The 27,917-nt window shown below is 41.0% G+C and overlaps 1 protein-coding gene across 1 annotated transcript; it reads left to right on the forward strand.

The window, feature by feature from the left end:
• On the forward strand, window positions 1-27,452 carry LOC113598540 (spidroin-1-like). The gene is made up of 5 exons (XM_053222247.1): window positions 1-4,642; window positions 9,673-9,803; window positions 18,978-19,176; window positions 20,890-21,129; window positions 25,429-27,452. The coding sequence occupies exon 1, from the start codon at window positions 321-323 to the stop codon at window positions 1,632-1,634; it is 1,314 nt and encodes a 437-aa protein (XP_053078222.1). The 5' UTR covers window positions 1-320; the 3' UTR covers window positions 1,635-4,642; window positions 9,673-9,803; window positions 18,978-19,176; window positions 20,890-21,129; window positions 25,429-27,452.
• The last annotated feature ends 465 nt before the right edge of the window (window positions 27,453-27,917 follow it).

The following is a 27,917-nucleotide window of genomic DNA, read 5'->3' on the forward strand; positions in this document are numbered from 1 at the left end:
CACTTCTCAATCAAAATCTAAGGACAGTACATAGGCACAGAGAGCTTGCACCTACACAATGTGAAAGGCTGGCTTGGACAATTAATTACAGCAAAAGAATGATTACTGAAGCAAATCTTGCAAACCCCAAGCTCTTTTTCCCGAGGGCAGACCAAATGACTGCATGGGGAGAAAAGTAATGCTGAATTTGGCAAATAATTGCTTCGCCTCCCCATTTCGCCCAGGTAGATACTACCACATACTGCTTTAGGAAACCTTGACAACACTTTGCTCCTGCCAAGGACTACTATAAATTGCCGCTGTGGACGTCTTCACAGAGAATGCTGACTCTCTGGAACGGAGACAAAGGAGGGTGTAGCTCGGAGAAACCTAGCCAGGCGCTCCAAGGCTCTGGGCTACCGGAGGCTGCTGCCCCGCAAAGCTTCTCTTGCGCTCTCGGCGCTGGGGAGTCCGAAACTGATGGCGGACTTGGTTCCTTTCCCAAACTTCGGGAGACGGTGTTTACCCTAACTCTGGTGGCTGAAGCAGGGGGCGTGGGGGCGAAGAAGCGCCCCGCTAAGGCTGCTGTGGCTGTCCACCCACCTCCCCGCCGCCCGGCAGCACCCTTCCCTTCCCCCTCACCTGTCCAGAGCGCGGGGCCTCAGGGGTCCAGTCGCCTCTCTGGACTCGCACTGCAGGAGCAGTTGGGACGTCGGGCGCCTCCGGAACCAGCGAAGGAGGCGGCGGCGGGCTCGGGGGCGTCAGCGGGAATCTCGGCAGCCGCGGTCAGCCTCGGGCTCCCTCCCCATCCCGGCGGGGCTCGGGCAGCGGACGCGGCGCGGCCACCGAGCGCGGCTGAGTCAGGCGAGGGGGCGGGCGGGGGAGGGTGGGGGGCTCCCCTACCCCCGAGCCGGGGGGGCGGCGGCGGCCTCGGGGCGGGGGACGTGCCGCTGCTTGTGCCCGCCGCGGGTCGCGGGGCCGCCGGCCGCCGCCATCGAGCGCAGGAGCCTGAGCGCTCCAGCCCTCGGAGGTCACCGGGTGCGGCGCGCGACTCGCGGCTCAGGCGTCGTCGCCGCCTCCAAGAAAGACAAAAGGGACCCGGGGGCTGGGAGGGGAAAAGTTTTCTGCTAGGCTCCAGACAGATCCCCACCAAACCTCACGCTCCAAGCGCGGAAGAGGCGGGCTGGGGGCTGGGGGCTGGGGGGTGGGGGCTGGGGCGGGGGGCGGGGCTGGCTTCCAGGCGCGTCACAGCACGATCCGGACCCGGGTCCGAGCCAAGCTCGCCGCCGCCCACCACCCGTGGGAACTCCCCCCGCTCTGCTGCCCCCGCTTTCGCAGCCCGCCTCCTCCTTGATGATGCAGACAAGATCCGCTCTTCCCCCTCCCAGGTCCCCAGTCCCCCAACGGGTGACCCGGCCGCAAAGTTGCACTTCTGGAGCCGGGATTACCACAGACAAAATCTATCTGTGGGAACAAAATACCCGCTTTCAGGAGCTCTTCTCTGGGCTGGAAGGCCAGAAGGTGGAAACGGACACACCCACCCGTGGGGCGAGCCTCTTGCTGTGGTGGAGCCCCGGGTCCCAGAGCCGAGGTCGGCGCCCCGCCAGTCCTCTGGAGCAATAGGGGAGCCCTTGCGGATTCCCGGTTTTCCTTGAGCAGGCGCTACGGCCCCACGCCCCTCAGACTCTTTCCTATCAGACGCCGCCTGGGCGGGTCGGGGTCCCCCTGGCGGGCTGCTCGGGCGCTGCGCGAGCGGAGCCAAACTGCTCCCACCTGACACTGCGGACGCCCCCTCTGTCTACACCGCCCTAGGGCGTCTAACAGGTCAGTCGCAGGTCGGCCTCCGAAGGGGCTCTGAGAGATGGCTAGGGGGTGAGGGTTATGGGCAGGAAGCCTTGATAAGGGCGAACCAGATGGCTGAAAGCTTTGATGAAAGGTGCTGACGTTGAACTGCAAACATCAAAGTCAGTGAGGGGTACAGGTTACTCCTCCTTGCTCCCAAACGTCCAGTGAGTGGAGATTGCCCTATTCATAGAGTAAAACGATATGGTAATTACCTCCAATCTGGCAGTGGCAGAGTGGTGATTTTATTATATGCAGGTCAATTCAATAAATAAAGGTTCGTGTAAAACTCTGGGTTACTAGATATTCCAGCCATGACACTGGCATGTGCTGAGCACATCAGCTGCAGCACTGGGAGTGAGGTACGCCCTGTGTGCATCCTGAATATGTTTTAGGGGACGGACTAGAAAGCAAGTATGGGGTTCCCAGGAAGTATATTTGTGTATTTGACATGGGAGGAAAGGGGGAGTGTGGAGAGGGATTCCATGTAACAACTCCACATTTCGGAATTCAGACATAGCAATGAGGAGAGAGACTATAGAAATTGGAGATTTGTGGTTCAATCTTCCTGTCTTAAAGAGTTTGGAGATTGGGCACTTTTAGTAAAAATTTCACAACCAACATGTTAAAAAAACAAAAACAAAAACTGAAGGAGTAGGCAGAGAGGTGAAGAAATAAGCCACACCAATAAACCACTTGTAGTTTCGTTTTTACACCACCTGCAACTAGTAGTAGTCTTTAGCCCACAGCCCCTTGCTTAATTCTCTTGGTTTTCTTACACATTTTTCAAGGCACCCCGCCAAAGGAGTGTGATTTCACTGGGACTTTCTTCTAGTTGTAGTTTCTATATATTTATGAAACCACATTTTACTATGGAGCTCTTGAGAGTAGACATCTCTTGGTCATGTTCACTAGCTTTCTGGAGAATGAATATCAGGTTCATAGTGTCCATAGAATCATCAAACATGACATTGTGTGTAATACAAGTGGTGAAACATTTAAAATGGTCATCTAACCATTTTACACATTGGGTACCTGAGCCTTCCTTCCTCAAAGAGGAAGTGATAAGGGCTATGAAAGAAAAAATAATCCCATTCTTATGGCCACAGGTATTGATGATCCCTCATTCCTGAAGTTAGATTTCAGTGATTCAGCCAAAAAAGAAGAAGCAGAGATGGACTACATGAGACCACCAAAAAAGAATTATTTACATTTCTTTTAAAAATAATTATTATCTGTCTCAGATAAGACTGAGATTAAATGTTTTATAAAGAGTTATCTACAATTCAGTAGACTAAGCAACTCCCAAGATAATAGTTATAAATCCTTTCCTGGCATTGAGTGCTCAGGGCAAGCTCAGGTAAATTATTTAATCTTTGCTAATGGCCAGTGTCTCTCCATCTGGGGAAAAAAAAAAAAAAGTCCAGTAAGTACAACATGCTGATAATGGATTTTGAATTTAGCTCCATATCTGCCTTTGAAGTAATGGATGGGACTTCTCACCATCAGGCTGCATTGCACTTCACACATAATATTTTTGCACTGTCCTTATGAGATTTGTAAATTTCCACTAGAATAAGCCCATCTTATAAGAAAGAGTGCACAGTGGGAAGAGAGCACTCATCTCTGTAATTCAAGTTCAACTACCTACAAACACTACTAACAGAGGAACTTTGAACCTCATTTCTCCCATTCCTTAAGTAAGAACAAAGTTTTTGTGCAAATTGAATGAAACAACACATATAAGACTCTTCACAGCTGTGACATAGATTCTCAATACATGTTTAAACACACACACACACACACACACACACACACACACACACCAAACTTGTTTTAATGTTATTTAACATAGTAAAAAAGAAGACTCTTCCTTTGGAATCAAGAATTAACTTGAGAAAATTTTTGAAATATGAAGATCTACATTTTCATTGCTGGTATACTATAAATGGAAGCCCAATGGATGGCAACAAATTTTTAGTAAATTCATTTTGAAAATATACACTGGAATAAAAAGAGTAAGTATTTTAAGTAGATCATGTAACAAGGCTAAGAAATGGAGTGTTGGAAAGTTTGTGTGATATACCCATTTTCTTTTTCCGTAAATGCAGCCCATAGCATCTCCAGACTTGAGAAGAGGTCCTCAATCAAAAAAAACTTTTTTTAATCTTCAATGGAAAACAAATGCAATTGTTTGCTAGATTCTCATCTGAATTATTTCACTCCAGCTGTGAAATAGATTGATAGTCTCAAGGCCCCCAAGTTATCTCTGCTGGAAGCCATAGTTGCTGTTTCAAAGTAAGGGGTAAAAAAAGGACAAAGTCAATTAAAGAAAATGAGCTATCTGATTTTATCTTTAAAATTTGGAATTAGGCAGAAGGAATACAGGGGAAAGAAAAAGGTAGCAGAAATACATTTACAAATAAATCTTTAAGGTCATTTTTATTTCACCATGATTTTGAATACCACTCTAGCACATTTTTTTAATTTTTCTTTCTCATTATGGGCAATTGGCTGATAGTTCAGCATATTTAGCAGGAGAAAGATGCTGCTAATTTCATTAAACATGCAAGTGAGAGTACTAACTCCTCTCAAATAGAGGTTTCATAACTTTACAGCAGATACTATTACTTAAATATTTTATAAATTCTGTATTAAGCCCCTTATCTGATGATAATCTGATTAGATTATTTTTCCCTGAGGAACACTAACAGCATATAGATTCAAAATGTCTTTCTTCTAAAGTCCCAATTCTTTCCTTTGTACAGATTTGTACCAAATGTGGGGAAGGATCACTTAATGACTGCTGGCAATCCAGCAAGTACTTTCTCAAAAAAGTTTCTGACTGTGTGTTTTGTTACAAGAATCTTCCCACAGAAGATGGTAGATTTTGCTGAAATAGTGGAAAAGATGGTAATGGTAACCTACCTGTTCCACTGTCCATGGTACTGAACCATTTGGGCCTCAGTGCCTGGCTACTCAAAGTGTGGTCTGAGGATGGGAAACATTGGCATCACTGGAGGTTGTTAGAATAGCAGGATCTTGGGCTCCAGTCCAAACCTACTGAACCATACTCTGCAATTAACAACATCCTTAAATGATCCATCGGCTTATGAAAATTTGAGAAATGCTGCACTAGGACACAGTTCACATTATCTTGTAACTATCCTGGTGCTTTGCTTATATCATCCCTCATTTCAGTCCCTTCCTGAAGCACAGCCCAAATGCTGCCTTTTAAGCCATGTTTTATTTGTTGATGGGAGTGTGGTATTACACAGACATCATACCTTTGGAATCAAGCAACTAGGTTAAAATCTCAACTTGTACTGACCACTCTGAGCTTCATTGTCCTCATTCATGAAGTGTCAGTCATTATAGTATGTCCTTATAATGCCATTTTAAGAATTCAATGATAATAAAATAGTATTTGTAAAGCACTTAGCCTGGCAGGTAGCAAATGTTCAACAAGTCTTTCAATCACCTTGTGAGTGCTACATCCTTTACCAAACAGGGGGGCCCTCTCAGTATCACACTCTTGGACATGGTGAAAATTTATTGTAAAACAATTTAATCTTTAATTTCTGCTCAATAAAATCACAGTACAACCACATTAAATTAGTTAATAAAGTATGATTTTAATACCTAACAAATCTTCTTTTGGTATTCTGTGTCTCCACCCATAATTATGACCTAGAGGAAAGAAGGATATGTTCTTTCTTGACAATTGTGTGAGACTATTCTTATTAAATTAAAGCAAGATGACTTGTTATTTTGAATTGTAAAAATGTTTATAAATATCTGGATGCCTTAATTCTACTACCAACAAAAATCCATACACGTGTACAGCTGACATTGTAAACAGTAACCATTTACACTTATGTATAGTCTCTAATTAAGCCACAATGTTGGTTTAAAAAAATGGAATGCAGTTTAAGATCTTTTTTAAATGTTTATTTATTTCTGAGACAGAGAGAGACAGAGCATGAGTGGGGGAGGGGCAGAGAGAGAGGGAGACACAGAATCCAAAGCAGGCTCCAGACTCTGGGCCGTCAGCACAGAGTCTGACATGAGGCTCAAACTCACAAACTGTGAGATCATGACCTGAGCTAAAGTCAGTCGCTCAACTGACTGAACCACCCAGGCGCCCCTGGAATGCAGTTTAAATTGTGCTATTTAGGATCCCTGGGAATACCCTTTCACACACTTATTTTAAAACATGAGAAAATGTTGACACATTCATTTTTCAAAAGAAATGTCAAATCTGATAATCTTTTCTGTTACAATAGTCATTTAATGAGTTTTGACACTTGGAATCACTGTTCATTGTGCCACTGCTGATCTGAAAACACCTATAAGGTGTATCTTCTATAAGGGAATGAGCTATAATGAACTTGAGCAGGCCAAATCTTCTTTTAGGCATGATCTTCATTTCTTTAACTTATTGGAAAAAAAGGCTTTGAAATACTTGACATATCATTCCTTTTGGCTCCCTCATTTTTTACTTTATGAACACAAGTTAAGTGCCTGTCTCAGGATCATATAACTAGAGAGTGGTAAGGGCATGACTAGAACTTGGGTCATTTTATTCCTACTTCAGAGTCTATTCAATATTCACTCACATAAAACATGATTCATGTTGGGCTGCCTTAAAGTCAGCTTTAAAGTGATTGTTTGAAAGATTTTAGCATATCCCTGGAAGTAAATGCATTTCCCCAGCTTTACCACATGTCCACACCTAAGGAAACAGGCTTATAATGAAATGTGAATAGAAATTCAGTTTTAGATTGTTCATTCATTAATTCAGAAAGCATTCACATAATGTATTGGACATTATATTCATTTAAAGCCATATAAAAATGAATGAGTCAGAGCCCTTTCCCTCATATTTATTGTGGTCTGGTGTGTTTTTGAACTTTCATAAGAATACAATTGCCATATGAAAAGTGCCCTAATAGGGGTACAAAATGATATAAAGTAGGGTTGTCAGAAATCCTTTGGAGAGCTATAGCTCAAAGGAGATTTCAAAGACATGGGGAGGCCAGATCTTGGTCTTAAAAGAGGAAGAAGCTTCAAAGTGTGGACAGGGGAAACAGAATTCAAAGAAACAGAATTTCTGTGTGTGCAATTTCCAGAGGAGAAAACAGTATGGTACATTCAGAGGAGTGTAGGTAAAGCCAATATGGCAGGAGTGTGGAAATAAGCCAGAGCTATAGAAAGGAATTTGGAGAGAGAGATAGGGACCACCTCACAGAGGGCCTTGCATTCCAGGTTAAGGAGTTCAGATTTTATCCTGGAAAAATTAGGGAATGTTAGAATATTCCTTTGGCAGAAGTGTCAGAGGTTACATGTAAGGGGTGAGAAACTCAGAAGCAGACAGGCGAAAACGTTAGAAGATTTTTGTAATAGCCCAGGTGAGGGAAGATGATGGGCTGATTTAGGACATTGGAAGTGATGATGAATTGGAAAAATTCAGAAAACACATATTTTTATTTACACTCTCTAGCACTGGTATTCAATGAGCAGAGCAATGCATACTTTTCTATTCATTCTTCTCCTGCTAAATAAGAAATGAAGACTAAGGGTTCATCGGCGGTTTCCACCATGGTGTAATTCTGTGTCCTCAAAAATATCTGATCCATTAAAGAGTTAAAATTCAGGTATATATTGGCGCACTTGGGTGGCTCATCAGTTGTGTCTGACTTCAACTCAGGTCATGATCTCCCGGCTTGTGAATTCGAGCCCCACGTCAGGCTCTATGCTGACAGTTCAGAGACTGGAGCCTACTTCAGATTCTGTGTCTCCCTCTCTCATTCTGTCTCTCTCTCTCTCTCAAAAAATATAAACATTAAAAAAAAATCAGGTATATATAAAAGCAATGGTTTGCATTATTATCCATAGCAACAATACCATAGCGAACCTTCATATAGTACTCACTATGAAGTAGGCATAATTCTAAGCATTCTGAGGGAAGTGAAGTGATTTACACAAGTTAGTAAGCAGAGCCACTGGGCTTATGAGCCATGCAAGCTGATGCCAGAATCTGAGCTCTCAAGAACTGTTAGCTGCTTTTCAGTAAAAACTGGAAAGCACCTCTGGGCTCATCAGTAGGAGCAGTCAAATTATGATATGTTCACGCAACGGAATACCATGCAGCGCTAAACAGAAAAGATCCATATCCAGTGATATGGGTAGATTTCAAAGAGATACTGTTAAGTGAAAAAAGAAGGTGTAGACCATCTTGTATAGTGTGATCCCATCTTTGTGAAAGTGTGTGCGTGTGTGTGTGTGCGCGCACGTGTGTGTGTAAGACAAGAAGGGATACACATTTTTATTTTATACAATTTTGTTCCTTTATTTTTTTAATAATGACATTGTATTAATTTTATTGTAACATTTAAAAACTAACAATAACAATCTTGAAGACTTTTCTCTGTAACCGTGGACCTAGAAACAGATGGATCTTACTGATAAATTACAGACTTAGGAAGTTCACGTTCATATTTTCAGACTTTTCTTCAAACTTGGCATATACACACAGCAAATTTAGATTTAAATACCAGATTTGACCTTATAATTTGTCAGCTAAAATACAGAATTTTTCGAATCTTTACTGGAGATGTGCAATTTTTTGAGAGAGAGAGAGCATGCGTGAGCACTAGTGGGGGAGAAGGGCAGATGAAGAGAGAGAGAGAGAGAATCTTAAGCAAGGCCCCCACTGAGCAACTCTTAAATGATTTTAAAAATAGAAAGTGATACATTATTGCTATTAGAGAAATTAACCTTATTAAATGGACTTCTGCTTAATTCAGCATTCCTTTCCTATTGACAAAATAAATCCTCATTCCTCAAATGCATGTCAAATCAGCTCTTTTGTTTTCCTGTGGGCTTCTTCATTAATTATTTAAACAAAGGTTGACATGGGCCAACCAAAAGATCTGAGAACAAAGCTTTCACAATGTTTACCCAAATATACCCATGAACCTCTTTTACAAGGTTTTATAAAGTGTAGAGTGTACTAGTAGATTTTCCTTCACAGATTGACCAGTTACCCAATAGAAGATTTGAAATTACTTTTTTAGCCTTGAAAGAAAAGATACACTTGGAATGTTGGAGCTCAAAGAGTTTAACTTGCCCAGAAACTGACCCAACAAATATTATTAGGTCTAGGACAAGGACAGGTCTCCTGTCTTGTTGCTCAGTACTCTCCTATGTAAAAACATTCTCTTGTAAATGGTTACAGTGAGGATACAGGTGCTTTGCCAGGGACTTTTGCAAATCAAGAGATTAATTAAGGCCAGCCTACTGGATCTGCGATGTTACTGGATGATTGAGGAAAGATGCTTTATTGAAATGTAAAGATGGCCTGTAGGAAAATGTGAAAAATCGCAGGGACTTTAAAGACAAAATACAATATAGCAAAGAAATTCTGACTTCCCACCTAATGATTTGACTCATGCCCCAGTTCGTGGCACAGTAGATATAAAGGTAAAAACCCACTTTCCTCAGCAAAAGGAATATTTTGATGAAATTGTTTCTGAATTCCTTGCAAAATTAAGAACATTGAGGGGCTTCTGGGTGGCTCAGGTGGGTAAGCCACAGACTTTTGATTTCAGCTCAGGTCATGATCTCACAGTTCATGAGATCGGGCTCCATGTCAGGTTCTGCCCGGTCAGTGTGGAGCCTGCTCAGGATTCTCTTTCTGCCCCTCTCCTCTAGCACTCTCTCTCTTTCTCTCTCTCTCTCAGAAGCTAAGCAACATTGAGAGGAGCCACTCAGGTTTGAGAACATATGAAATATGAATTAATTACCGAAAACCAGTAGGTATCTGGTTGTCTTCTTATTTCCCTACAGTTTCACAGTCAAAGGAACCTACTAGATCCAGAAAGGGCAAAGGATTGACAGTCGAGCACATTCTGATGAATTGTACCCTTAGGGAAAAAAAGAAGAAAACCAAGAAGGCCTCTGATACCATCTATGGGAAGGTCAGAAACTATAAATTTGTGATAACAACTGTTTGTTCTTTTATTCAATATATTTCTCATGAGTTCCTACTACTAGGAGCCAGGCTTTGTTCTGGGCCAACTGTCTGCACCATTAATGATTTGGATCCCACAGGGGGCAGAAAGTCACTGTAGACAAAGAATAGCAACAGGAAATGGTAAGTGCTGTAAAGAACATAAAGCAGGGGAAGAGGCTGAGAGTGATCCAGCGGAGGACCGTGGCTTTATGTAGAGGTGTCAGTGAAGTCCTCTCTGGGAGCAGACACTTGAGGGGAATATATAAAGGGGATAAGGCAGAGCTTTGACAATATGTGCAGCAGAGGCAGACCAGGTTGAGGGGGCAGCAAATGCAGGAAAACTCTGAGATGGAATATTTTGGGTGTGTTTGGGGACCAACCAGAGGCCAGGATGGCCAGGCAGATGAGGGAGAGGGTGAATGGTGACAGATGAGAGAGGAGAGGAGTCTGGGACTGAGTGTCCAGGGCTCTATAGGACTCAAGCTTCAGCTGCAAATCACACCATTTAAAGTTGTACCCTTATCTCCTATAACAAGCACAATGATAGAAATTGTGACTTGAGGGGCTCTTGACTGGCTCAATCAGTGGAGCATGTGACTCTTGATCTCAGGGTCGTGAGTTCAAGTCCCATGTTGGGTGTGGAGCCTACTAAAAAAAAAAAAATATATATATATATATATATATATATATATATATATATATATATATATAAAATTAAAAAGAGAAATTGAAATTTTATTTCTGGACACCCATTTCAAACTATTAAAATGCCAAAATTAATAACCCGAATAAATAAAACAAAAACATACGTGCAGGTGCTTAGGTTCTAGAGGGTCCTTGTCCTCTGCTCGGTTTGAGCAATTGCACCTACACAGAAAAAACTGGTAGCCAAGCAGGGAGCCCAGTATCAGCTTTACAATGGCTATGCAAATACGTTAAGCAAATTCCAAAATGAAGAGCTGTCTAATGAAAGGTGAATTGGAAACACTGCTATAGGCTGAGTCATTCTACTCCCTCTCTCTTCATCACTGGGCCCTCTGTGTCAGGCAGTTGAGCTAGAGCACAGCACTGGCCTTTTTTTTTTTTTTAATTTTTTTTTCAACGTTTATTTATTTTTGAGACAGAGAGAGACAGAGCATGAATGGGGGAGGGTCAGAGAGAGGGAGACACAGAATCTGAAACAGGCTCCAGGCTCTGAGCTGTAAGCACAGAGCTGGACGCGGGGCTCAAACTCACGGACCGTGAGATCATGACCTGAGCCGAAGTCGGCTGCTTAACCGACTGAGCCACCCAGGCGCCCCAGCACTGGCCTTTTTAACTGAGAAGGAGTCAAACATTTCAAAGATAAAGGGATGTAGACCAGAGATCCAGAGATCTCTTTAACACAGAGATCCCAAAGGGAGTCGGGAGAGAGTCAAGAAGTATGTACTCCAACACTTTCCTCTTGGCTTTTTGCCCACAGAAACGCTAGGAGATGGGAACACACATGATCACACTTACATGTGGAAGCTAGGAAAAACAAAAAAAACAACCTCATGGATATAGAGAACAGACTGGTGGTTGTGGAAGCAGGGGATGGGGTTTGGGACAAATGGGTACAGGAGGTCAAAAGGTACAAACTCCCAGTTATGGAGAAAATAAGTCATGGGACTGTAGTTAATAATACCGTATCACGTATTTGAAAGTTACTAAAAGTAGAACTTAAAAATTCTCACCACAAGAAGAAAAGCTTGTAACTATGTGTGGTGGTGAGTGTTTAGATTTACGGTGGTGATCATTCTGAGATACAAATTCGAATCATTATGTTGTCCACCTGAAACTAATACAATGTTATATTATTCAGTTATACCTCAAAAAAAGCAAACAGAAAAGAAACACGGGAAAAATGAAAGATGTTTTGACTTCCTCTAACATTATAGTTTTTAAACAATTATAAACTAAAAATAGTTAAGCTTTATCATAATAATCCTTTTTGCTGAGGCTCCTTAATTAAAAAAAAAAAAAAAAAGGCTCTACGACTTTCAGAACAAAGACACGTCTGTTCCAGGTGAGTCTCCCTAGAGTAGCATATGCTTTCTCTACTGCTTACAGAAACCGTGAATTTCATTCAAAATAAAGATCAACTCCTCAAAATGTTTAATTTCTAGCTCAGTAAGCATGAAGACCTCAGACACACCAGAATGATAAGTTCTGAAAAAGAGAAAATTTCATAGTCTTTAAAAAAATTTTTTTTAACATTTATTTATTTTTGAGAGACAGAGAGACAGAGTGTGAGCAGGGAGGGGCAGAGAGAGGGAGACAGAATTAGAAGCAGGCTTCAGGCTCTGAGCTGTCAGCACAGAGCCCCATGCGGGGCCGGAACTCAAGGACCTCGAGATCATGACCTGAGCCAAAGTTGGGTGCTTAACTGATGGAGCCAGCCAGGTGCCCCCAAAATTTCAGTCTGCAACGACTGTCACTCTAACTGTAGCTAGATTGTCCTTTTCTTGAGTTGGCATTAGCACTGGTGTTGAGAGCCCTTTTGATTGGAGGTAATTTGCAATCCTAAATATGAGAACTGGTGGTTCCTAGTGGCAGAGGTGAAGTTTTATTTATAGTAAGAAAAGTCATAAAGTGAAGAGGTTTCAATTCAAAACCATTTAAATTGTGAGTCACACTTGAGTTTTAAGATATGATAAGTAAAACCGTCAGCCGAAATCATTTTAATGGGCTTTTTACTCATCAAGCCTTAATATCTTTATTCATTAACATAGCTCCTTAAAAAAAATAGCTCCTTGACTTGAATTGACCCCCTCTTTCTTTCATAAAACCACCATATTAATTTTTAATGAAGGAATTTTCTTGCCTAAAAACTTCAGTGGCTGCCCATCACAACAAGATAAATGCAAACTATTCAGCTTGTCTTAACAGCCTGGTTTGTTTCTGACCTCTCTAGGCTTATCTATAACCCCCCTCGTGGCACGAATAGAAACTGCTTTATCTGGATGTCCTAACATTCAACTGGGGAGTAGGACAAAATCCTTGACCCTTGATAGACGTTGAGAGTTTTCTAGTTCCAAACAGGAGAACCTGTTTTTCTGTTTTTCCTTCTTGAGCTCCCTATGTTCATATATGAAACCAGGCAGCCTGACTTCTTTTGTACCACTTGGGGACAGCTGACGTATTTTCACTTCCTCACTGTGAGGAGGGGCTTCGAAGGTCAGTTTCTTTGTTTCCCCCTTCAGTAAACATGTGCCACGGGCCTGCCGCGTGCCAGGCACGAAGGACTCGCAAGCATTCTGAATGCCCCTGTCTCTGAGGGGGCTTCAGGAGATGTGCATGCTCTCTCTATCCCCACCTCCCCCAGACCAATCTCATTCATAGTTTTGCCTAAGGCTGCCCTAGCCTAAGGAATTCTTATTTGCCAACACAATACAGTTCTATCTGGACTCACCCAACTCTTCCTGTTTTATCCAAACCATTCAGCTCAGCATAAGGAACACCTTCCTGGACAGGAGAAGCTGAGGAGTTGTTTCCACAGCTCTCTGACAGGAAATGCCTCGCTGGATGGAAGCAGCTGCTTGATTGAAGACAAAAAGAGATTACAAGTTTTGATACTTCCTTTTTCATGCCTAGGCCCCTTCACCTAACACTTCTCTCCCTTGAGGGGAGCCCTCTGGCACGCTGCCTCCACCTCCATGCAGGCAGCTAATTGCCTCCCTGTTCTCTTCAGGCTTCTTTCAAATCCCACCCCCCCCCCCCCCACACACACAACAAAATCCAATTCAATTCAGCATTTTTTTTATGAAGTACTTAATAACTATTGGGCCACTCGATCATTGCCCCACCTTAAGACGTTTAGAGCAAATTGACTGATTAATTGTATGGAAAACTATTCACATCCCAGATTTAGATCAATGAAACATCCTTTCTTCCTCCATTTTTATACAATTCTGTGCTTCAAGTATAAACAAGTTGTGTTGAAATTTTGATAGGGGAGATAGAGGGGGTGAGTTAGGCACAGTGAGGGCCAGTGTCCTGAAATAGCAGAGGAAAATGTCCCGGGCCAAAGTAAATCTTTCTTTCTTCCTTTCCTTCTTTCCTTCCTTCCTTCTTTCCTTCCTTCCTTCCTTCCTTCCTTCCTTCCTTCCTTCCTTCCTTCCTTCATTCTTTGAAGAATATGTATAATGGGGAAGGGATGACATCAGGAGGAACGGATTGCCCATCAGGCCCAGGGGAAGTTAGAAGCCAGTGTCTCTGGAAAAAATGTTTAAGCATAAAACATTAAGAGAATAAAGTTAGATTACAAATTAGATTCCAGGGGTGCCTGGGTGGCTCAACTGGTTAAGCATCTGACTCTTGATCTCGACTCAGGGCATGATCTCATGGTTCATGGGTTCAAGCCCCGCATTGGGCTCTGTGCTGACAGCACAGGCTTGGGATTCTCTCTCTCCCTTTCTCTCTGCCCCTCCCCTGCTCACACTTGCTTTTTCTCTCTCTCTCTTTCTCTCTCAAAAATAAATAGGTAAATAAACGTAAAAAATAACAAAAAAATAATTAGATTCCAGGGTTTGGGCGGTGTGCAAAGAGACAGGTGGATAGAGATATATGTGTAGGAAAGGTGCTGGGAAGAAAATAACCAGATGTTAGCCATTGTCCTTACTGGTTGGAGTGGTTAGGGGGGGAATCTTGTTTCCTGTGTATTACCAAGTTTTGTACAGTGAACATTTGTTACTCTGTAATGAGAAAAATAAATTGTTAGTAAGAAACAAAACCCAGAAATATTTTCCATGCTGAGGGTTGCCTGCTGCCTTTGGCGGGGGGGGGGGGGGGGTCTAGCAGGAACCTCTTTCAGGGGACTTATTGGGGTAAAAAAGGTGCCCTTGTCTCTGTGTCAGTGATTTCTCCTCCAGTGTCACCTCTGTTCTGTCATTTCTTGTTCATAGCCACTTGTCAGTATTTGTAGCCTCTAGCCCACCCAGCTCACACCGTGCACCCTATCCTTTGCCCTTGGGACTAAGCACTCATAGTCTAACCCCAAGGAGAGAAGATGGGAGCAGTGTAAGAATCTGGACAATCCTGGAGAACTGGGGCTGTACGATACATTTAGCTTTGCTACAGAATTACAGACATGCCTTTTATTATTTAATCATTTCTTCACCCATACATCTGTGTGTCATTTTTATGCTGACCAGTAGTTTCAGACAAAAGTCCCGTGTGACTGGAAAACATCCTCTCCATTCTCTTGGCGATGACTTACAATATGGGTAGTTCACTTAAGATCCTGAGTTGTGGAGATTTGGGGCTGACCTGAGGGACCTCAGGGAGAAGGTCTGAGCTATCAGTGAAATGAAATCTTTTGTAAGTTAAAAGCCTATTTGAAAACGATTCTAAGATAATGCATCCCTGAAATTGCATTCTATACCAAATCCAATATAAAATTATGCCAAAAACCCAAAAGTACATTAAAAAATCAATGAAAATAATCACAGAAGTAATTAAATTCTATCATCATCTCCACAAAGTTAAGTCGTTTTCTAGAAGTTTCTTAAAATTACTGATTTTACTCCATTCTAGAAGAGTCATGTTTTGTTCCTAGTAATTTTGAATCAAGGCCACCCAATATGGTCTGGATTTTCTAGATTCGCCAGCTATGTGCTTACCAAAACACAGTCAACATTCTCTTTTATACATTATAGATAAAGCCTCTGATAATTTTATAAAATTTTAATGATATTTGTTACTGCTACTTTTCAAGAAAGCTATTTAGCTTCTTACTGTAGGTCCAAAGCAGTCAAAAACCGATTAGAATATTGAGTTCTATATGAAACTTACTATACAATGGAATATTGGGTTAAATAATTTTCCTTTGTTTCTTTTAACAATAGAATCTCACTTTTTATGCTATCATTAAAGAAAAAAAATGTGTACATTTCCAATATTCTGGAAGTCCATCAAGACAATATGGTGTTTCATATTTAAAAAAAAAAAAGAGAAATCCTTGAATAAACAAGAACACACTATGGTTTGCAGAGCCTCTGAAGTGAGTTTTAAAGCTATTAACTTTAATTATAAATGTGATTGTAAGATATTAAAATTAATAGCCCAATTCTTAGCTAAAATTAATTGAAACTGATGCTTAATGCACAGGTTGTTTAGCAATTACATTTTTATGTTTTCACACTAATTTTCCAAAGCTACTGCTCAGCTTATTCGTGGTAGCCAAAAAACAGCTCATTATGAACCCAAAACATTTTTTTCTGTGGTTTGTAAGCAACATCTTGGTGGGGAAAAATAAGACTCTAAATCGCTGGTCCATAGCCATTTTATTTTCTTTGTTGTTATTTATTAGACACAGGTCATTTGAGAATCTGGTAAAAAACAAAACAAAACAAAACAAAAAAACTATAGCTCCTCATCCCAAAAAAAAGACTAACACCAGGGTGCCTGGGTGGCTCAGTTGGTTAAGCTTCCAACTTTGGCTCAGGTCAAGACCTCAGAGCTTGTGAGTTTGAGCCCCGAATCGGGTCCTGGGCTGACAACTGAGAGCCTGGAATCTGCTTCAGATTCTGGGTCTCCCTCTCTCTCTGCTCCTCCCCTGCTTGTGCTCTCTCTCTCTCTCTCTCTCAAAAATAAACATTAAAAAATTATAGAAAAATACTAATGCCATCACATCTACAATTTTTTCCTGTGCTTGTAGAGAATTCAGTATTGGCCTGGCGTCCTTTCAGACTACCCAATTATTCATAAGCCTGAGGTTAAGCATCCCTGTCCAAAGACCAGGTCAATGTTTCATGTTAAGGTCAAGAGACATGTCTGTGCTTTTGCTTTGTGGGAACTCTTTATTTCCCTGCCAAGTTTAGTCTACTGATAGAATAACAGGAACAGTTTATGAATATCTGAAACTTATTGAACTGAATTTACAAATGTGTCAGGGTGTAGAAAGCACGTAATTACACCTTTTAGTATTTATTTCATCCAGTTAGCAGGGTTAGAGAAAGTAGAGAAGACATAGTGAAATGTCATCCTGTGGCCATTTATTTTCTGGAAAGCTTTCAAAGAGCATGTTTCAATGTGCCTAACAGCCTGTTACCTTAACAACAAACTTCCCACTCACAAGGGCTGCCATGATGCACTGAGGTCATCCTGCATCAATTCCAAGACATCCTCCAGGTCTTTGCTCGTGGACAAATGTCACAAATATACACAGAGTGTATATTCACTACAAATATCACTCTATCGCCTATGCAATGGAACGTACTGCACTGGAATATCCTCATTCACTTGTATATAATTTAAATGTTATTGGGATGTTTAAGTTGGAGTGGGCTTCATTTAATTTTGAGGCAAGTTAAGCCTGATTATGCTCCATTTCTCATTCAACAAATCTCTGTAGGTTCTTAAATGAGAGAAAACAACAAACCAACCAACCACTAAAACCTGAACTGAAAACAATAAGTAAAACTGGGCCTTCCTACTGTGTCTTTATTTAAAAGTCATTCATGTTTGACCATTTTGCATTGTCCATAGAATAGTCTCAGTTGTCAATTAGCTAAAGAATTCTGATGTCATGTGTTGTGTTAAAAGCAAGATAAAGTAATAGACCATATTGGTTATTATCATGCATCTTTCTTCCTTCCTTCCTTCCTTCCTTCCTTCCTTCCTTCCTTCCTTCCTTCCTTCCCTCCTTTCTTTTTCTTCTTTCTTTCTTTCTTTCTTTCTTTCTTTCTTTCTTTCCAGAAAATGTCAGGTGATATCATTTGTCAAATAATAAACATTAATGCTGAGAGTTTATGGACCCTAATGTCAATAAGGCTCAATCATTAGAGGCACCTAAAATCTTATATGGCCCAAGTGTATTGGAAACATTTTAAAGCTTCTGACATCATATTTTGCTTCCAGACAGATGTCACTCAAAGATGACACACCTTGTCTGGCGGTCTGACTCCATCAGGGAAATTAAACATCAAGAGAAAAAAAAAAAAAAGGTTCAACAAGACACACAACTTGAAGCAGTATAACCTTGAACTTTATCATAAAGGATGCCAGACAGCTGAATTCAATAGCAGAAAACTTTACACAAAGGTATTTGCTAAAACAAATAAAACAAACAAACAAACAAACAAAAACGAACAAAACAAACAAAAAATAAAAAACAAACAAAAAAATAAAGTCTCAAAATGATATAAATATAAATATGATCAGAATATCAAATTGAATCAGATGTAATAATTTCTTCCTTAAGAGTTTCCAAAAAACTTTTAGGGAATTAAAAGATGAGATTTTGAGAATCCATCCTGATTTTACTTCAATCCTTTTTGTGTTTACTTAATTGATTAGCATTTGTGGTAGGCAGAATAATGTCTCCTCAAAGATGTCCATGCCCCAAACCCCAGAAATGGTGAATATATTGTGTTACATAGCAATGAGGAATTAAATTGTAGATGGAATTAAGGTTGCTAATCAGCTGACCTTGACATGGGGAGATTATCCTGGATTATCCAGGTGGGCTTAATATGATCACCAGAGTTCTTTTAAGTGAAAGAGAAAGGCAAGAGACTCTGAGTCAGGGAGAAATTTGAGGATGCTATGTTACTGGCTTTAAAATGGAGGAAAGGGGCTCCAAAGTCAAGACATGTTGGAAAAGGCAAGGAAACTGAATTTCCTCTAGAGTATCCAGAAGGAACTGCCCTGACGACATCTTGATGTCATCCCAGGGAGACTCACTTTGGACTTCTGACCTCCAGAATTCTAAGATAATAAATTTATATTGTTTAAACCACTAATAGAGCAGTAATAGAAAACAAGCATAGTGTTACTGAACGCATAGTATGTAACCACCTCTGCATTATAGATGGGGTACATATTGAGGCATAAGTCATGGTCTGTCAATAAGTTTTGTGGAGGTAAGATTACACATACAAAATGTCTCCTCTGCATATCATGGGGTGAGTTCCATGGGAAAACTTTTACAATATTAAGAATCCTCTGACTTTTAAGGGGCTACCTGAGGAGGATAAACTTCATCATAAACTGAGAGAAATAGAGTTAGAAATTTATAGAGAATATTTGAATTGGAAAGACCAATACCTTATGTTGAATCAGAACTAATGTCTGGACTACTGACATTCCTTCTTCTATACCCAACCACCTGTTTCAGAAGCTAACAATGAGAAATAATTCTTAGAAGTCCTATTTTCTCAAAGAGGAGTTTGTAAAGGAGGAAGTGTGATTGTGGATTTATAAGTCCACAGGGACTCAATGCAAGTGGCAGATGGTGAATGGTGGTGGCACTGACAGTCACCACTCCCCAACTCCTGGTTTTCTTCAGGCTGGTCTTCCACTCTTGGCTGGTGCTGGTAAGCATCTAATGGCTAGTAAATGTCTGATTATAACTTACATTCAAGACTGTATAGTTGAGTAACAACACTTTACACAAGCACATGTAAGTACAAACACTGCCCGAGGTGCACTTATGAAGTGGCTGGAAACCGGTCCTGTACAAAGTCCATCACAGGATTGTGCAGCAAGGTGAAAATTCCCCATCTTGCATGGAGGGGTTGAGATTTGAAAGAAGAGCGTATTACATATCCAGATTCTGACATAAGTACAAGGATGTGCTTCTCCCTCTCAAAGGGTCACAGTTTTATAGCAATATCTTTCCCTTCTGGCACACAGAACCAAAGAATCATCAAAGAATTTGTCAGGTGTCTGGGTACAATATACAGATGTGAGGAAAAGTGATGGCAGGTGCTCTCCCAATATTAGTGTGGGTAGCTGAGTTTTTATGTGCTATGACCAGCATTTTAGAACATGAGTTTTCCAGCTTACGAGTCAATATATGTGCATTTTAAAGCATTTATAGAACACTACCTACTGTAGCAAGATTGATTACCACATTTTCAGGTAGGAAATGACTACATTATCATAAGTACTTGCTTAGGACTACTACCCATAGCATGTTAAAATACGGTGAATTTCTCCTCTGAATGTTTCTGAATAGAAATCACTATGAGATGCCCATTTTACCTGTGGCAAATACTCAAACAGAATCAGTTATCAAAAATTTTACTTCCACTTCCCTGGTATTTCCTCTACTAACTGTAATTAGTATTCCTTCTTCCTCTTTTAGACGTACTGGCATGCACTAAGTTGGACCCTAGAATGTGGTATTATAAAGTGATTAAATACGGGCAAATCAGGATTAAAATCCCAGCTCTACCACTGTGTGTGACCCTAGCAATCTGAACTTCACCTGTAAAGCAGGATACTAGAAAATCTCTCACAAGTATTTTCTTGATAATTAAAGAGATAACTCATATAAAGTGCTTGATGCATTGTATTAATAAATGTTCACTTTCATTTTAATAGCTAATGCAAAGAAATCTACTGACAGAGAATGTGTTTATGTTAGTTTAGACAACCCCAGATTTAATAATGTTGGTTAAGTGAATAAATGAATTAATAATTACGTATCCGATTTGCTTAAGTCTATGACATGTAGTAAGAATGAGTACATTGTTCTTCATTTAGCAGGATACAAGCAGTGCTCTGTCAGGAAGATTCACTAATGGAATTGTCTCCTTGGTGGTGATTGGCTTGAGCTGAGCCGTCACATTCCCTGATGTGTTTGTCCTGGTGACAGGTCATACATATCAGAGAGTTGCTTGGTCAGGGTCCAGGCTGGACTCATCAGTCTTGGCACATTGTTGTCCCTCTCTGGAACGTACCTACCCATAAGGGGAGAGAACTCACAACCTTGGCCTCATTTCCATTCACCCTGGAGCATGACAAATGCCGCTCGTCAACTGCCTGCTGACCACTTGGCTTATCTTTGGGAACAGAAAGCCAGCTTGAGAAAAATGGCAGCTGGGAGCCCGACCCTTTGTTACTGTCAGGCCTTGGCCCATCCTCTGTAGCTCAGAGACAAAGGCAATTGGTGCTACCAAGTGTTTTTGCAAATATTATGAATCTTTTAAACGAAAAGGATTGATTGATAAATGCCATGTCCTCTTCACGCTGAGCATGCAGACCACCTGTCCGCTGGTAACACATTTGCCTACTGTTAATAGGGCTTGGTCATCCATCTTCCACTGCCTTTCTCAGAGGACCACACTAATGGTGCAATCTGAGAGGAACTGCACGGGAAGGAGGGGAACCTGGGATTTCATTCTGGATCTGCACATACTGCCCAGGTGGCTTTGAGCAAGGAGGAAGAGACTAGCATTGTTGAACGCCTTCCAGGTACCAGTCGTTGTGTAAGATGCCATGCATGCAAGTAAACTCTTTAAACCTCCTGACAACCCTGTAAGGTAGGTGTAATGATCTTCCTTTTACAGATGAAGAAATTGAATCTCAGAGAGACTATATAGCTGAATAGGAACAGATTTGGTTCTTAATGCTGCTAATTGCAAAGCCTACTTTACTGTGTTGTCTCTGGAACTCAGTCATCTTATCCACCAAAAAGGACATGAATTAGGTGGTAGGCATCCACATTTTCCCAACAGAAAGTCACACAAGATCAAGATCCAATGACACATAAGGGCACCTGGATGGCTCAAACATCTCTTGACTTGGGCTCAGGTCAGGATCTCATGACTCATGGGTTGGAGCCCTGCATTGGGCTCTGCGTTGACAGTGCAGAGACTGTTTGGTATTCTCTCTCCCCGCCCCTTCCCCACTTGCTCACACACTCTCTCTATCTCTCAAAAATAAATAAACCTAAGAAAAATCCAATGCCACAGAGATCACAGCCTTTCCTTTTCTCTTTCTTTCTTTTTTTTTTTTAGAAACATTTTCTTTAATAAAAAGTCCATGTACTATATAGAAAGGTTGCAGGAATATTCACTGAGATAGCAATGAGTTTAAATGTGTCTCCCTCCTCCCCTCTCTTCCCACTGCCAATTTTAAGCAGATCTCAGGGCTGTGCTCCTTCGACTCAGGATAATTGTGGCCGAATGAAAAGCAGAAGCCACTTGAAATAACAGAATTTTCCTCGTTTTTGTGAAAGCCTCACCTCCTTGATGTCATTAGGATAAGCGCAGCAGGGGTAGAGGAAAGAGGAAGTAGAGCCTGTGAAGTCAACAGAGGGAGGTGGAAAGATTTCAACAGAGAAGGAAAAGAATGGAGTTCTCTGTGCAGGATTCTGAGCACGGTGCCAGGGCAGGGCCCCAAAGAAATGGTAGTTCTGTACAGGGGTCTGGTTGTTTTCTGGCTCCACTGAGGCTGGGTCTCAAGCACAGGCTTCCGAGCCTCCATGTGGCTCGGTACACATGTACCGAGGGCTTAAAGCACAGGGTACATGGGCTTCAAGCTTGAGGATGAGCTGACCACGATGAACTAGAGATGAAGCCTTCCTCCACTTTGTCGGCACCACATACACTTCCTGGATTCTTCTGCAGCCTTAATGACTAAGGATGAGCTTCTCACCTGTCTGACAGTATAGGAGCTGAAAGCAGATTTTCTGTGGATTTAAAATAATAAACAAATGGGATATTTCCTGCCAGCAGAGCTTATAGACTGAATCACACCTGCTCTACAGCATTGGTTGTGACTCAGACATGAGTCAAGTGCGCATGCAAACTTTATTCAAACCCATCTTCCTTTTGTTTCTAATCCCTCAGAAGGCCTCTTTTTCATGGTGTAATTTTAAAGGAATTAAATTTGAGCTACTCAAAATTCTGTATTAAATTATACTCAGCATCCACCAGAGTTGCTAACTGATCCAAGTCTATTTAACAATATAACTGCTAGTAGTCACTCATGAAACAATCATGCAGGAAGGCTTTAGGATGCACTAGATCGTTAGTTTATGCTTATGTCTTTCTATGCACATTTCAACATCTTGGATGCTTCTGAGGAAGAGACAGAACAACCAGATCGGGAAGGAACATATCACAGGCATGTGGATGGTTGTGGTCAAGTTGTTGTTGTTGTTGTTGTTGTTGTTGTTTTTAAAGTTTATTTATGTTGAGAGAGAGAGAGAGAGCAGGGGAGGAGCAGAGAGAGAGGGATAGAGAGAGAGAGAATCCCAAGCAGGCTCCACACTGTCAGCACAGAGCCGGACGCGGGGCTCAAACCCATGAACCATGAGATCACGACCTGAGCTGAAGTCAAGAGTCGGACGCTTAACTGAATGAGCCACCCAGGCACCCCCGTTGCGGTCAAGTTCCAATGTCTAGCTCTCGGGCGGGAGGTAGGAGCACAGGCCTTTCCTTTACCATACAAACTTCATAACTTACACATGCATGACAAACACTCTTTGGAATGTCTCAAATATACATTAAAATATTTTTAAAAGCTGAAAACCTCTAGCAGGATCCAGGTTATAAACCTAACACATCACCTCTGGCTGTCTTGGACTTTACTGAGAAAATAAACACAGCGATTATATTCCAGTTCACTAAATCTACCAGCTGCTTGCGTCTGACCTTCACTTCCTTCCCTCTCTTTTGCCTCAGTGGGAAAATTGTAGCGTCCCTCTGTATCTGAAGCCTTTCCCCTCCAGCACACCAAGATGTCTCCCCTGTCTCAGTTTGCAACCATGCTGTAGAACCTCTCCCCACCTAAATCAACCACTAACAGCCTCCCGTGACCTCAGGTCCCCCTCAGCTATTTCTCCTTCCCCTCCCCCGCAAAACTTCTTTCTAAAAACCTGTCCATCCTCACAGCCTACATTTTCTTATCCTCCAGTTCCTTGTCAGCATACTTGGCTCCAAATCTCCACTCAATCTACTCATGCCAAGATCAGACATGTTCTCATGCTGTCAAACCCACTTACGCCATGATATTTAAAGCATAATCTCAGTCCTGGACTGTGCCAAAAGTGCAAAGAAATACATAGATCCTAAATTGAACAGCAATGAGATTTCTGCTAAACTAAAAGCCTTGCACCGCTCTTGCTCGTGAATGCGTACAAGTTTTCGTGTCTGAACGGTACCTGTGATTTCATTTAAGGTGACGCTGATATTTATGGCAATAAAAAAATTAATATTGAACTTAAAAATGGCAAGATCATTGGCTGGCTGGCAGCTCCGTAGATTAAACATCCGACTTGGGCTCATGTCATAATCTCGCAGTGCGTGGGTTCGAGCCCCACATCAAGCTCTGTGCTGACAGCTCGGAGCCTGGAGCCTGCTTCAGATTCTGTGTCTACCTCTCACTCTGCCCCTCTCCCACTCATGCGCTCTCTCTCTCTTTCTCTCTCAAAAATAAATAAACATTAAAAATGTTTATTAAACATTAAACATTAAAAATGGGTTTTTTTAATAAAAAAAATGGCAAGATCATCATTTAAAACAATAACAAACAAACAGGACCCCCTGACTCCTTGGCAAACTCACCAAGAGGAGAGAATTTGTTTTTTGTGTGCAGGCTGCACCCAGAAACACTAGGTGAGTTTGCATCTGGGCACGTTTTGTGCATGAATTAACATCTTCCTGTTCCAAAAAATTTGCTCCAAAATGTAATATATGTCATTTTAGTTCCAGCTATTTTCAAGAATAATGCTCAGATCTTTTGAGTTTAAAATTTTACTTGATATATTTCAAAGATCGTTTGTTCGACTCTGAGCCTAATGTTTCTGATTAGTTGAGTTTTAACTTACTTTCTTCAAGGAACAAGGGATGGTATCAAAGGGGAAGAAAGCACACAATAAATTGGTGCAGTTAAGTAAGTGCTTCATAATTTGAAAAAGGCTAAGAACAGATCTAAGAATAAATGTTTATATTTTGATGGTAAAGAAGCCAGTTCCAAAAATCATGCTTAAATATTATATAAATGGATACAACCATACAAAAATATAGAATGTCAAGATATTCCTCACATACATTTTTAACAGCAAAATTAGCCACACTTAACATACTCATACTAATGGCTTTTGCCAAATTGGGGAAGCAAAATACTAAAAACAAAACACTAAATATAAAGGCCTGGTTTCTAATCTAAAAATAAGAGGGTCAACCTATTTATCTCAAAGGTAACTTCTAACTGAAGCTGTCTACTATTGTAAATCAATATTTTGGAATTCAACTAATCTTTCTTAACTATTATTCTGATATTTAATAACGCTTGGTCAGTCTAAAGGATAAAGAAATATTTTAAAGATCCATTTATAGTTAAAGTGTTCTGTCTTTAATCATGCAAGACTATGTTCATAAAAAAAATGTCCCAGGGGTGCCTGGTTGGCTCAGTCAGTGACGCATGTGACTCCTGATCTCAGGGTTATGAGTTCAAGCCCCACATTGGGTGTAGAGATTAGTTAAAAATAAAACCTTTAAGAAAAAAAATGTTCCAAATGTTGAGTCACATTGTATTTATTAAGTCATCCCACATCTCATGTGCACCATAATATTTTAGCCATTCACTCATTCATTCATTCATTCATTTAAATATCTATTGAGCATATATGCTATATATCCAGCACTTAAAAGACACTAATAAAAGGGGAACAGAATGCAGTTTCTTTCTTTTTGCCTTATACTCTGGTTGGGAGCAAACTATGACATGGTGTTTACCACGTGACCTATCAGTCTGAGCACTTCTTAAGTGGACTCATGTTAAGTACTGCAGTAACCCTAAGAGGTTAATACTATTGTCATTCCATGTTACAGATAAAGAAGACGAACCACAGAGAGATTAAGTAATTTGTCCTACATCACACAGCAAGTGATGGTCCAAGAAAGAAGAACACGGAAATTTTACAACGCAAAATGTTAGTGTGTCTTTGTACACTATTGGGGCAAATACAAATGAAAAGAATGGCAGAAGATAGTCATGTGAAGTGTCTTGTCAGGGATTGGTCTCCCCCCAATAGCATCTCAAAAGGAAACAGGGACTGAGGATTGGTGAGAAGTGAGGCCTGGGGACAGAAAGCCCTTGAAGCTTGCGAGGTACAGCTAGGGAGTCTCTCTTTGGGAAGGGCTGGGAGAGGAGTATCCATTGTCCTACTCCAACACCTTTCTATGTTTTAGATACCTCTAACATCCACCTATCAGAAGAATCATTTAAGAACATAGCCGACGACACTCTATTTTGACTTTTTATAAAATGCTCCACTGTTAACTACTTGTAAAACAGTTTTATTTTATATGACAATGGCTGTTCACATGGTAGTCATTGTTTGACTTTCCATCCATTATTCCATGAACATGTTCTACTGTGAACTTTTAAATGTCAGAAAAAAGTAATAGCTTTGAGATTCAACTCTATTCCGGTTTTTGTTTATCAGCAAATCACTACCACACTGCCACCTAGTGGCTCTTAGCAGCAGCCTCTGCGATTGACAGAACTTGTAATTTAAGTATCTCCAGGCCAGAATTCTTTAAAATTTCTGTTTTTACATTGGTTGCTTGGAATACACAACTCATTTTAATACATAAATGATATTATGAGTAGGTGTTAGGCTTCCAGCTTGTTCACAAAACCGTCATCCCATAATGTACTTTGAATACTTTCCAGTTGAGTTGATCCATCTGTAGTCACAGTTTCATGGAATCTTCTTGTATCATGTTACATCTTCTTTCTGCTTTTACTGTTCTGATAAATCCATGAGGAGATGCCTGGCGCCCAGTCCTCCACTCCAGCCATGCTGTCTCAATGTATAGTCTGGCCTTAGGCAGAAAAGGAACCTCATGGGAGGTCATTCTCTTTTTCTTAGCCTGCTGCTGATTCCTGAAGCTGTGACTCAACCTTCAGAAGGGCCCAGCCTCTGTCCCCTACCCCCAGCTTGGGGTGGCCCTCTGTGTATCTCCACCACTTCTGCCCTTGCTGACCCACTTGGATCCCTTCTCTGGCTTTGCCTTGCTGATGACTCAGCTGAATCCTTGTTGATGGGTTCCTGTCGGTGATCCTTATCCTGCTCTTGTGGCGCCTCTTGACCGAAGAAGTGTTCTTCCCTACTTATTTATCTTTTCCAAATATTTTAAGGGCATGAGGAATTAATACCTTGGTTGCCTGATCATAGGAAGAATGGAACACAGCAGCTTAACGAACTTCTCATTCTTCTGGTTTCCTGTGAAAGCGTCTCTCCTTGAATTGAGATTTATATATGTCTATGAGACTATTATAAGCTAAGGAGAACCCATGTTACAGTCGGAACTTTTTTCCAAATTCTATATGAAGGTGTCACGTGTATTCTAAGTATATACTTGTATATTACCACAGTAGAAACTTTCATATACTTCATTGCATTGCCAGTGCCTGGAATAGTACCTAAAATACAGTAGGTCTTCAAGAAATACTTTTAAGAATGTTCCATAGACTCCTTCTAATTCTTCTTGGGGAGATCTCATGGACTGGCCACCAACGCATCTAACTCTGGACAGTCAGCTTTCCCATCAGCATTTCAGGATTCTAGGAAAGGGTTGGACTCTGCCACTGTCTCCCTTCTCCCACTTTCTTGTCACCTAGTTGCTTATGGTTGCTAGGGAAAATAACAACCCGTAGAAACAGCAAGAACAGCAAGGTGGATGGCTGGTGGTAGCTGTGAACTGAAACCAAATAGTGTCTCTTAGGATTTTTCATTAGTCCATATGCATTGAATTCTTAAAATATCACAGACCAGGACTCAGAAGACTCGAACGTGTAGGCTGCTTGGTCATCTGCTGGCTGTGCAAACCAGGGCTACTACTAACTTCCTGAAGCCATTTTCTTGTTTATTAACTGAGGATGATAATAATACAGGTTTATAACCTGTATTGGAAGCTGTAATTCCAAAACCCTAAAAACTATGAAAATAAAATGCTTTTTCCTAGCTGTTTTTTTTTTTGCATCAGAATCTGATCTGTATGGAATGAACTAATATGAATCTTTTTAAAACTTTTATTTATCTCTAGGATTATGAGGCCATCTCCAAGAACCACTTGGATATATTGTTTAATGTATGGTAAAGGCATCAACTTATCTTTCTAAAAACTTAAAAATTCTGAATTCCAAAATCTGGCCCCAGTTTACACACTTTAATAGGACCTATACTTGGACTCAAGCATTTCCTAAAAGGTGCTATGGATCTTTTCCTCTCTCATGAGGTCATTGTAGTTGGTAGGTGTAGTTAATGAATGTTCTCATAGTGCCTGGATGTATTAAGCGCTCAGTGAAGGTA

This window comes from Acinonyx jubatus, chromosome B2 (assembly GCF_027475565.1).
Source record: "Acinonyx jubatus isolate Ajub_Pintada_27869175 chromosome B2, VMU_Ajub_asm_v1.0, whole genome shotgun sequence".
NCBI classification, from domain to species: Eukaryota; Metazoa; Chordata; class Mammalia; order Carnivora; family Felidae; genus Acinonyx; species Acinonyx jubatus.